The following is a 12,106-nucleotide window of genomic DNA, read 5'->3' on the forward strand; positions in this document are numbered from 1 at the left end:
AGCCATAACTTATCAGCTAAGCGAACAAGTATCTGCAAATAAATTAATTATAAAAATATATTCCGTAGCAATCTAATGATACTATTACATATTCAAAGGTATTCGTAATTCATCTATTTAGTTATTTTTTAAAATTTTTCCGTAAGTGGGACGTACCCTTGTTTTAGGATGATGGAGGGTGATGGTGAATTCGCAATTTTTTTTTTGAACGCAAGATTTGTTTTTATCTTTCAGAAAAGAGAAAAATGGTTGACCCATAGTATATTCTTGCTGACCAAGGCGGCCAGGCCGGGGGCCCTTCACTGGGACTGGGTCGCTGCACTGCACGCCTGCACGTCTGGCTACTGCTGCACCTGCACTGCACATGCTGTGGTTGGCCTGTGGTCCCTCGTCCGTGCACAAACAGTCCGTTTTTTTTTTCACAAATTTAGGCCTTGTTTAGTTTCTAAAAATTTTGCAAAATTTTTCAGATTTCTCGTCACGTCGAATCTTTAGACGTATGCATGGAGTATTAAATATAGATAAAAATAAAAACTAACTGCACAGTTTAGTCGGAATTGACGAGACGAATCTTTTGAGCCTAGTTAGTCCATAATTGAACAATATTTGTCAAATACAAACGAAATTGCTACAGTGCTCATTTTGCCAAAAATTTTGAAACTAATTGTTTAGTTCTCAAAAAATTTTGCAAAATTTTTTAGATTCCCCATCACATCGAATCTTTAGACGCATGCATGTAGTATTAAATATAGATGAAAATAAAAATTAATTGCACAGTTTGGTCGAAATTGACGAGGGCCTTGTTTAGTTCACACCAAAAAGCAAAAAGTTTTCAAGATTCCCCGTCACATCGAATCTTGCGGCACATGCATGAAGCATTAAATATAGACGAAAGCAAAAACTAATTACATAGTTTAGTTGGAAATCGCGAGACAAATCTTTTGATCATAGTTAGTCTATAATTAGATAATATTTGTCACAAACAAACGAAAGTGCTACAGTACTGAAATCCGAAATCTTTTCGGAACTAAACAAGGCCGAGACGAATCTTTTGAGCCTAATTAGTCCATGATTGGACAATTTTTGTCAAATACAAACGAAAGTGCTACAGTGTCGATTTTACAAAAATTTTTGGAACTAAACCAGGCCTAAACAAGGCCCGTATCCCGCGCCGTGACCGTGACCGTGATGAGGCCGTCACGTCGTCCGTCGCTCGCTCCCCGCTCCTCGCAGCATCAAACGCAGGCCCCAGAAAAGTTCCCGACCGCGAGGACGATGACGCCAAGCAGGAGGCGGAGGAAGGGGAGCCGGAGCCGGAGCCGGAGATGGTGCCTCCGCGCCTGTCATGTCCGTTACCGCCGCGCGCTTCAAGCCACGATCCCGCCCGGGGCAAGGTCAGTGCGGTGCGGCATCTCGCCTCCTTCCAATTCGGCCATTACTCTCGCTTCGCCCGGGCTCCTATCCTTAGCCCTGCAATCGCGGCGGAATCTGGCGTTCCCCCATCCGCATGGCGCGTGCTAGGTCCGGTTCTCAGGTCCGATGCGCCGCTGTCTGGCTGCTAGTTTTTGCCCCGCGGGTCGCTGGCTAGCTTGGGCTTGGGATCGAGCTCCATCTTCTCATCTCCTGCTGTTTCCCGACGCCGTCGTGATTCCTCTCGTAGCCGCCGGAAGCCGGAAGCGGAACCCCCTGGATTGGATGGAGGTTGCAAATCCTCCGCCTCCGAGGGGCCGAGCGGTGGCACACAACCCTGTTACTTGATTCATCACTCATTCGATTTGGATGGAGTATCACTCATTCGATTTGGATGGAGCATGTGTGATGCTGGTGTTCCGATTAGAATAATCCTGCACATTTGATAATTGATTTGGTTAAACAAATTGTAGGTCTATCAGCCAAGGATCCAAGGTTGCACGTCTGTTTCTGGGTCAAATCCCACGATTTTTTTACTGCTAGTGGAGATTCTGGAGTACGCTTTACGCTACGGCCTTTGCTCACATGAGACGTTCCACTTTTATCAGCAGGACGAGTCCAAATTAGTTGTTGGGCAGTACTACTTGGGAATTCCATAGGGATAAATGAGTCAACATCAGGAGTTGCTTTCAGCTATTGTTCATTGCTCATTTTCTTATGTGGATGGTAAACAATAAAAAATAAATAAAATAATCTGAACATGACAAATATTTTTGTCTGTTCGTTAGTCTGAAAAGACATGACTGAAAATACTGTTGGCTGATTTACTATAAGAAGAAAAACACTGTATGACAGAAAAAAGAAAAAGTATGACTTGAAAATTTTTTAGATTGGAGATGAAATTTTTTTGGGTGTCACATTGGATTTGTCAGAAGGATGTCGCGAGGGGTTTTTAGAAACTAATAAAAAAACAAATTACATAGCTCATCAGGAAACTACAAGACAAATCTATTAAGCATAATTAATCTATCATTAGCACACGTGAGTTACTGTAGCACTTAAGGCTAATCATGGAGTAACTAGGCTTAAAAGATTCGTCTCACGTTTTTCAATCAAACTGTGTAATTAGTTTATTTTTTTATGTACATTTAATGTTTCATGCATGTGTCCAAAGATTTGATGGGATGGACGAAAAAATTTTGGGTGGGAAACTAAACAGGGCCTTATAAGACAAACGAATTGGCTCTAACTGACACTCTGTTCTCACAGGCATCACAAATGATGAATACACATATGATGGATTCCTTGGAGTGCTAAATGCCGCGCCGCGGTTGTCCCAAATCATTTAAGACCTTGGCAGGAGTAGCAGCTGGCATCTATTCTTCACCGTTCAGGTAAATTACCTTCTCCACCTAGGCCTTATTTAGTTAAGCCTAAAATCTAAAAACTTTTTAAGATTTCTCGTTACATTAAATCTTGCGGCACATGCATAGACCATTAAATATAGATAAAAATAAGTAATTGCGCAGTTTGACTATAAGCCAAATACAAACGAAATGCTATAGTACCCAAAAACTTTTCGTCCAATGAAGTAAACAAGTCCCTATATATACCACATGCTTCTTTAAGCACACTGAGCATTTCTTCTGATACTTTACAAATATCAGGAAGGACCCTCCACTGCGTAGGAGTACAGTAGCTATCAATGTTCACTTCATTCAGGCATTCATTTTTCGCGCACTTCTTAGTTTCCAGTGGCCTCGCTCCATCTGAAAGGTTATCATACTGATATTTCCTCACCAAAATTTCGCGAACACTTCTTAACAATAATCTTGAACGAGAAACACATTTTTTTTGCGTTCCTTGATGTCAGAGAATCCTTTATATAGTTATATGTAAAATTGAATGTCATCCAGCTTTGTATAAGCTGTAAGTTTTTTTCCCAATTTCGCACAGTTTGGGAATAAATAGATGACTGCTTGTGAATAGTAGTGAATTATGTCCAATTTAGGTCAATGTATGGTTGGTTTTAGCTCACCTACAAATATGCTTTCTAACCTTACACTGTTACTTAACTTTTGTTACTCCTGTGGGCTCAACCTGTCAGTTTATGTATTTTTTGCTTAAGCCTATTTCGTGATGATAAGTAGTGAAGTACTAGAACAGCGAGCTGGAGCTTAATCACTAATGGTCCAGTAAGAAAGGAAGTTTCCTATTGAAATTCTTGAAATACATTAGACTGATGATCTTTTTTACAAGCTTAATAAAACACATTAAGAAAATTGTGCTCCGCAGAAAGTGATTGACCGGTGTGGAAGTTCTTTTCTGTTGATGTTAAAGCTTTATGGAGATCACGGCTCAGGATGCTAAAAATGATTTAGAAAAGTTTTCCCCGTCGGAGAAATATGGATTTCAGAGTAATTTGGGTTAATTATGATTTCGGAGTGTGATATGATTTCCCTGCATTTATCGACTTTCTGATTCTGTCTTCCATTGTACACAGACATTTCTTGTTATCTGCTTAATCTGATCTGAAACTTCGTTGGTGATTGAAATTTTGTAGTTCTTCTGCATTGAAGCACTCAGAAAGGTGTATCATTGTATATAGGTATTTGCACTACTATATGAGTGCTGTGCTTTTGCCACATCTTTGCTGTGGTTTTTGTCGAGTTTCAACTCAACACCAACTTTGCTTGGGACTAAATTGTTTTGTTGTTTTGCTCTGGCGTCAGATCTCAGATCTGCAATGTCACTTATAATAATAGATCTTACACATAACAGTTATACAACTTCACAGTTTTTTCTTGAACGACAGCTTCATAGGTTTATGTGTTTTGATTTTGATAGGCAAAAACCCCTGAACAGATTGGCAGAAACTCACACACACAAGAATACAGACAAACGCAGTAGGTTTGGTGGCTGGAATGACTTAGCCTTTTCTGATTTTCTCTCCTCTATATATAGGCAGTGATGACCTACATTTTAGGCTGTGATAGGCTCCTAATAAATGCAGAATATTACACACTTAATCAACCTATTACTGCTATTACTTCATGCTGAAATTAAGGTTATAAGCTAAAGATAATGATATGAACCTAGACACTAGCATGCATCTAGACATATATAACTGTGGTTGCATGGAACGGATCGACCAATGGTCAATGGTTTTGATGGCTCATGTAGTAATTGTGGCTAACAATGGATGGAAATCGTAATTGGTTTATGAGTTTTTTGTTTTTTAAAAAATTAGTGTGTTATAAAATACTGATAAAATTAATCATCAAGCAGATCTACCGTCTGTGTTAGGACAAGGTTTTTTAGGTTTTGACACAGATAGCAGTCCTCTCTATCGGACCCAATTTAATTATTGCTTTAGCTCCATATACATATACATGATTGGACTTTATTAGTTGCACGCTTATTTCTCTGACATTACCGCCAACAAGAAATCAATAGTGACAATGTTATCTTGATGATGGAAAGCATGTAAAGACCAAAACTAACCTCCAAAATAACATCTATTTTCAAATGGGGATAGTAGTAGTTACTTAGCTATTGTACTTTTTTTTCCGGAGACCTGCATTTAAATTGGTAGACGTATTGTTTATCTTATTTTCTCATTTACGTCTAAACTAAACAGTCATAATAGCTGTATAATTCCTGCAAGATTGATCTTCAGTGGTCATGACAGCTTTATGGTGTATCTTCATATGTAGTTCGATACAAATAGAAAGAATCACACTTCAGATTGCCATTTGCCACAAGTTTGCTGATATGGCTAATGCATGTCTGATATTGGTTATGTATGTGGAGGGACAAGCTTCTTTAAGTACACTGGATGATAGCTTAGAACGGCCTTGCCTTTCCTTTTCTGCTTCTCAGATCACAAATCAAATAGATTATAGAAAATATTTGGCTTGTATATATTACTTTATATTTTGAAGACATTACTGTTGATTTTCAGAATTCAGATGGAATGGAATATATCACATATGTGAGAGCCAACAAATGCTGGGAAAGTGAAAAGATTGTTATGGAAAGGTGCTTTGGGTGTTGAAGGACCACTATGTTTGCTATTGAACATGACTGCAAGAAGTTGGCATTTCAGCATAATCTAGATAATAATTTTGGCAGCAAGCAGAGAAAAGTTTCCATGAAGCTGATGTCTGTTAAGAGGTAATGCAGGGCATTTACCAAAAGCAATTTCTTTGATTTGTAGTTTTGTGGATTCGTTCTTTGTGATTTGCAGCACCTATAAGCAATATATAATCAGGCCCTTCATTAGGACCTTGACGTGAACTGACTGTACCCAATAGTCATTACCTAACGTTTGGTAAGCATATAGTCCACACAAAAAGGTAAATAAAATAAAAGTAAGTGTAGCTGTACACCATCTGGAGCATATCCTAAAATATGCAGTTTTCGAGTAACATTTAAACTGTGATGGGCTGCTGCATACTTGCATATAATTTGATGATAGTTTTAAAGTTTATTCTAAGTTTATTTTCATCACTAATGCTATCCATGTCTAAAAAAACACATACTTTTTTCGTTATATATAAATGAAAGAGGCATTCATTGGCCTTTCGCCTCAGTCCTGCCATTCACATCTAGCTACCACCTGTATGACTATTTTCTGTGTATGGTAATTAGATGGACAATGAACTACCCTTACGCCAGTCAGGATGACTGATGCCTAGCAGAAATGCTTACTTTATTCATTCTAATTATCAACCGGCTGCATGCTGAGATTGCACCCGTTGTTGACTCCACCTTTTTACTTTGCCAGTGGAACTGGTACAGCACTACAACAACTGCCGCTACAAGGTCTAATCTAATACTCCTACAACATTTCTGAGATGAAATCCTTGAGCTCAAACACATATATTGCATTTCAAGCATCATGTCAATTTCCCACCCCAAAATGTATCATTTCATCTACTACTACCGTCTGTGGATCTCAGGTTGTATTATTCCCCAAGACAAGAATCTTTTGCTTTCGCAGCAGGTTCTGCCTCAAGTATGCAAGGCATGGAGTCGTGCTGTCAAGTTCTGTGTGTCTGGGTGGGACTACGGACTAGTAGTGAGCAGCTGCAAGGACTTGGCAGGCCCATTCGACCATATCCACACAGTGAGCCTTAACTTGCCCCCATCAAAGTGCCGCTGCCCACAGAGGCACAACACACTGTGGCTCACAATAAAGCATGTTCGCATCCTTCCTCCCCCGCTTTGTCACCCAGACGACACCCCGTTCGCCATGGTTCCGGTTCCGGCATGATATTGATAGCGGAGAAGATGACGGTGGCATGCATTGGCCGTTGCGGTGGGAGGATGAGTGCCACTGCCATACTGACACTGCAAACTGCAGCCCAAAGGCAGAGTTTTATGATTTTATCATGGGGTGGAGTGACGGGTGTCACGGTGTGGGTCTGTCGTCTTTGCTGAAAGACGAAGGGAGAAACTTCGTTCAAAGACAGACAAGGGGGAATAAAAGGGTGTAGCGAACCCTCGTGCTCCACTGTCCTGTGCAATTGTAGTGTCGTCTTTAAATAAAATGTTGTAAGTTCCGAAGTGCTGGTGTCGATACTCGATAGTCACGGAGAGGTATATATGGCTAGTTGTGGTCCGGTGATTCTTGAACTTGTTGAGACAGAGGTATGGCTAGCTGTGGTCCAGTGGGTGATTCTTCAACTTGCTGAGACGTGCACAAGGGAAAAGCTATGTACAGGCTGAACCTACTCCCAGCTCATGAGTCAACTCGACACAACATCACTGGCTGTTGGCTCAATCTAACTACAGTGCTACTATCTGTGTTCTAAAAAGAATGAATTGCAATTCTAGGTTTGATCAAAGATGAATTTGACTAATTTTATAGAAAATATATTAATATACAGTACTTTCTGTCATGATTTATAAGCCAAACGAATAAGGCGAGAGAGAGAGAGAATAGAAAAAGTGCAGTGGGAATTGAAAATGAGAACTAATTTGAAATAATTGTAGAAACCTAGAAAATCAATTATTATAGGATGATGAAGGGTATATTACTCAAATAAATGTACTATAAAAATATATTCTACAATGGATCTAGTACTACTTTTTATATGATAAATTGGTTAAACTTTAAATCATTTGAAGTAGAATTATTTTAAAATTGTATCTTTTTTCGATGGATAGAGTAGTATCTGATGCTCGAAATGAAGTTTCGGTTTTTGTCTTCGGCAGCTGGTCAACCGGTACATAAACCGATGGCGGGTGCATGCATATCAGTGAGTCATCAGTCAGTTGCGTTCTCCATGGCTCAAGTTGCAACATTTGAATATTGCGATTGCTTAGCAAGTTGAGCCGGAGTGGCACAACCAACAAGCTTTTGACAAAGCTTTGGACTTTTTTATATCGCGAAGAATGGGGGAGCCGGCCTGCTGTTTATCTGCCAGGCTGGTCTAGTTTGTGTCATACAACAACGCGTTTGTGTCATACCCGAATTCCCCTTATTTTTTTTTCCTCTTGATTGATGAATTTGATAAAAAAAAAAATCACAAAGAAAAAATGACACCATTACAATTTGTACATTTCTTGAGATGCAAGCTAGCGACTTGCAGGCGCGAATGACCGCGGGCGACAGCGACGTTCTTTTTGCAGAGAGGAAAAAAAAAAGAAAAACAGCAGCAGCAAACGCGTCAAGAAACAGACACGGAACGGGAACCGTCGCGCTCACGCATCCGACGGCGGCGAGGCGGCGTGGTGGTGTTCGTCGTCGTCGGCCAGGGGTTGGAGCGCGCGGATCTTGATGTCGTAGCGCGGGGGCCTGCCACCGTCTTGGCCGCGGTCGTCGTAGCCGAACCCGAGGCCGGCGCCGCACTTGCGGCAGAGGAGGCGGGTGCGGCGCACGAAGAGGCGGCGCGCGCGCAGGTCGACGCAGCGGAACTCGTCGGCGTGGCCGAACCGCGCGTCGTCGATGGCGTCGAACGCCACCACCAGCCCGCGCCGCCGCGCCGCGCCGCCCACGATCCCCGCCGTGTTCCGGTCCGACGACCGCAGGCGCAGGTCGTATCCGCACGCGCCGCAGCAGTAGGTGACGGCGGAGAGGCTCCTCTGGATCGGCGACGGCGATGGCGACGACGACGCGTGCTTCTCGTCCATGTCCGTTGCTGCTGGCTCCATCGACCACGACGTCGCTTGGTGTGCCTTGTGTTGCTGGCGTTGGCAGGCAGTTTCACTGCAGGAGACAAAACAAGTCGCGATGCTGATGCTCTCTCCTCTTGCATTGTGTTGACGAGGGACAGGTCAGTGTATATATATATATATATGCTCATTTCCTTTGGCAGTTGCAGGAGAAATTGCAGTTGCAACTGCAGGGAAGGTGGCAGGTGAGGGGGTGTGGGTCTGCGCCGACCGCGCGGGGATGGCGCGTGGAGATGGAGGTGGATAATGGTGACGTGGGCCGGTGGGGGGGTGCTGCTCTGCTCTGTGCCATTCTTGCCCACGTTCGTCCAACCAATGCAACAGTCAGTCACCCCACGCCAGGCGCCAGCTGGAAGATGCGCCGACCCGCGCTCGCTCATCAGCTTCAGCTCCGGTGATCCCCGGCGCCGTCCTAGCATTGGAGTTGTCACCCTCTTGCTCTTTTGATAAAATTTTGCCACCGATGAACGTGATGTACATGCAGTGAGGGTCTGTTTAGTTCTCCATAGAATGCAAAATACAAAATGCTAATTACTTTGTAATGATGAAATGATAAACTTTGAGGCTTTAGTTACATCCAAAATACAGAATTTATTGCTGTTATTATGACTTCTTGAGGTTCTTTTGGGTTTTTTTTTGACCTCTTGAGGCTAAAATCTAAAATAGAGGATGACAACTATTTTGCTAAAATTTTTATATGATGTTTAGTTTCATTATACAAAATAATGAACCAAAATCATGATTTTTTTTGGATGAAAGAGAACTAAGCACCCCCTAACTACACTACGTATTACACAGGGGTATGGTCCTATGGCTGTGATTGGCCCAATTGCAAGAGGGCCGGTGGGGTGGTGAAGATGGGCCGCAGCGCTGCTGCTGTGCCGCTGTTGGGTCGCTGGGCCTGTTGTGCGCTCGCGGGGGCAGAGGGAAGAGGGAGGCTGGCTGCGGGCTGGGCCACCATCTAAGGCAGGGCTAAAGCGAGGAAACTTTCCTATTTAAAACTGCTGTAGTGGTGTTTTTGGCTTAGACATCCATATTTTAGCTATCAGTTTCAAATAAGGCATTGCTTGAGTTGTTTTTAGAGCAACTCTAGGAGTAGCCTAAAAATAGAGTCTATACTCTCCTGCTCCAGCAGCAGCATCTAAATTTGAGCCATGAAATTCATCTTAGCAGACAATGACAAACATGGTCTGCTCATCATTCTCTCTCTGACTTCTTCCTCCTGCTGGTCACAGAGACAGATGGCCAGGGCCTCTCCAGCCTCGCATGCCCCTCCTCCACCACCATGGCGCGGAAGGACCGACGTGGAGGTGGCTGGACATGCACGCTTGTGCAGAGGCAGATGACGCGGATCCGCCACGAAGCCTCTCTCTCACCATAGATCTGGCGAGGCTTCTCCCTCCCTGAGCCACCGCTTGGCTGCTAGGGCGCCCCTCCTCCTCCACCAGTGGCGGCGTGGCTATGGGGAAGAGGAAGCTCGATGGTTGGACGTGTGGAAGAGGATGGAGCTCGTCGCGGCTATGGGAAAGAAGAAGTTCAACGGTCGGCCGCGTGGAAGAAGGAGATCTACTATGGAAGAAGGAGCTTATGGCATGCAGGTAGGAAAGGAGAGAGAGGGAGGCACACCACTATTTGCTGAAGCTCGTTGCCGCATCGGGGAGCCGCACCAACATGCCGCTAGTGTCGAAGCTACCACAACAGAGAGAAAGGTCGAGCTGACTCGTCGAAGGGAAGGGAGCAAGACAACTGCGTTGACTAGTGAGAAGGGGAGGGAGAAGGGTAGCCGCGGTTAAGATGGAGACAGCGTCGAGGAGATGAAGTCAGGCGGAGTTTCGTACGAACGCGGGGAAATAGCGGAGCCAACAGGATGGGGGTTGGGTGTAACCCAACAGAAATTGGGACTGGTGGAAAGATCTTGTTGGCCCAACAAATTTAGGGTCTATAGTAGGGGTATTGCTGGGTTGGATTTTTTACGTGAGCCTCCATATTTAGCTATAGGGGCTAAAGTAGAGGCATTGGCCCCGTTGCTCTTATCATTTTTATGGTGTTTGGATCCGATTCTAAAGTTTAGGAGGTGTCGCATCGGGTATCACTTCAGGTGTTTAAATACTAATAATAAAACTAATTACGCAAACCGTGATAATTCGCGAGATGAATGTATTAAGCCTCATTAATTTATCTTTAGCACATATTTATTGTAGCACCACATTATCAAATCTTAGGCTAATTAAGCTTAATGAATATGTCTCGTAAATTAGTCTTAATTTGCACAACTAATTTATAATTAATCTATATTTAATACTTCAGAATACTATCAACCATTCGATAAGACATGGACTATTTTAGGAGGTGGAACGAGTCTTCTTTGCTCTAGAGACAATAGATGATGGGCCATATATTTTTTATTAGAATAAGAGCAACTCCAATAGCTTGGCTATTTTTATTGTGGAGACTATTTTAGATGGCAATGGATCTAGTGCAAACTCATCTTCCGTGCAAACTCTAATATGGACCACAGGATGTTGATCCAAGGGGCGCGGAGAGATTGGGTAATTTTGCACTTAACCGCCCGCTCTTAATCACACTTTTACAAATCCCTCCTTCCACCTCTCTCATGCGCACGCTTGGATCAACATCCTACGGTCCAGATTAGAGTTTGTACAGTTTGCATGGGAGATAAGTTTGTACTAGATCCGTTGCCCATTTTAGATATAGTAGAAAATTAAGCTTCAACAAATATGTTATTGGTTTTGTAAAATAGAAAATTTGATTTTTGGTGGTCATATATAACAAACTACTGACACTAGCTATCTGATTTTGTAGATAATAAGGTTATTGTGGACCTTTCTTTTAAGGGAGCATATACTATGAAAACCAATTAGCTATGCAAACTATGCAAACTCTAACTAAGCGCACACGATTCTAATCCGATGACTTCCGGTGGAGGTGGAACAATTAACCACTTAGACCCTCCCACCAATCCAATCTTATTTATTTTTTTCAAGCCCACCAGCAGCGATCGCTCCGGTCTGCTCCGACCTCCGAGTCGCATCGCCTCCTGTACGGCGCCCCTCCTGTACGGCGCTGCCGCCCTCACACGGCGGCCGTTGGTGCCGCTGATCTCGGTCCAGCTCTGCTGGACCCACGATGGCGACACCAACACCTGGATCTCCCATGTTATCAGGCACAAGGCAGAGGAAATCGAGCTCTCCACCAAGCATCAGCATCACAATGGTTACCCGACGCCGGAGTACATGAGCTTCATTGTTAATGGCGAAGTCTCCGTCTGACCTCAAGATCTTGAAGCTTATCCATCTCAGTCTGGATGACACCACCCTCACGCAACTCTGTTCAAGGTGCACTTCTCTAAAATCTATTGAGCTCAACGACTGTCTCATAGCCCAGGCCACAAAGATACAGTCCAAACTGCTCAAGCGTTTGACCGTGATCAAGTGCAAAATCCCTAAGGGTCTCCTCTCTGTTGATGCTCCAAACCTTGTCTCGCTTCAGTTCA

At 43.3% G+C, this 12,106-nt stretch overlaps 2 protein-coding genes across 4 annotated transcripts; one reads left to right on the forward strand and one right to left on the reverse strand.

Annotated features, from left to right (window-relative positions):
* LOC110430321 lies at positions 1,110-7,144 on the forward strand. 3 transcript variants are annotated; one of them, XM_021447861.1, is made up of 5 exons: positions 1,130-1,403; positions 2,680-2,804; positions 5,375-5,586; positions 6,200-6,237; positions 6,375-7,144. In XM_021447861.1, exons 3-5 carry the CDS (start codon positions 5,477-5,479, stop codon positions 6,686-6,688), a joined length of 462 nt encoding a protein of 153 aa, XP_021303536.1. In that variant the 5' UTR covers positions 1,130-1,403; positions 2,680-2,804; positions 5,375-5,476; the 3' UTR covers positions 6,689-7,144. The 3 variants fall into 3 exon arrangements, 2 of the variants coding, with proteins under 2 accessions (XP_021303536.1, XP_021303535.1); XM_021447860.1 differs by having other exon boundaries at positions 1,130-1,394; XR_002447681.1 differs by adding an exon at positions 3,078-3,186 and having other exon boundaries at positions 1,110-1,394; positions 5,375-7,050.
* Positions 7,885-9,188, reverse strand: LOC8068163 (uncharacterized protein At4g08330, chloroplastic). The gene has a single exon (XM_002440470.2). It carries the CDS (start codon positions 8,569-8,571, stop codon positions 8,122-8,124), a length of 450 nt encoding a protein of 149 aa, XP_002440515.1. The 5' UTR covers positions 8,572-9,188; the 3' UTR covers positions 7,885-8,121.

Source organism: Sorghum bicolor, chromosome 9, assembly GCF_000003195.3.
Source record: "Sorghum bicolor cultivar BTx623 chromosome 9, Sorghum_bicolor_NCBIv3, whole genome shotgun sequence".
Taxonomy (NCBI): domain Eukaryota; kingdom Viridiplantae; phylum Streptophyta; class Magnoliopsida; order Poales; family Poaceae; genus Sorghum; species Sorghum bicolor.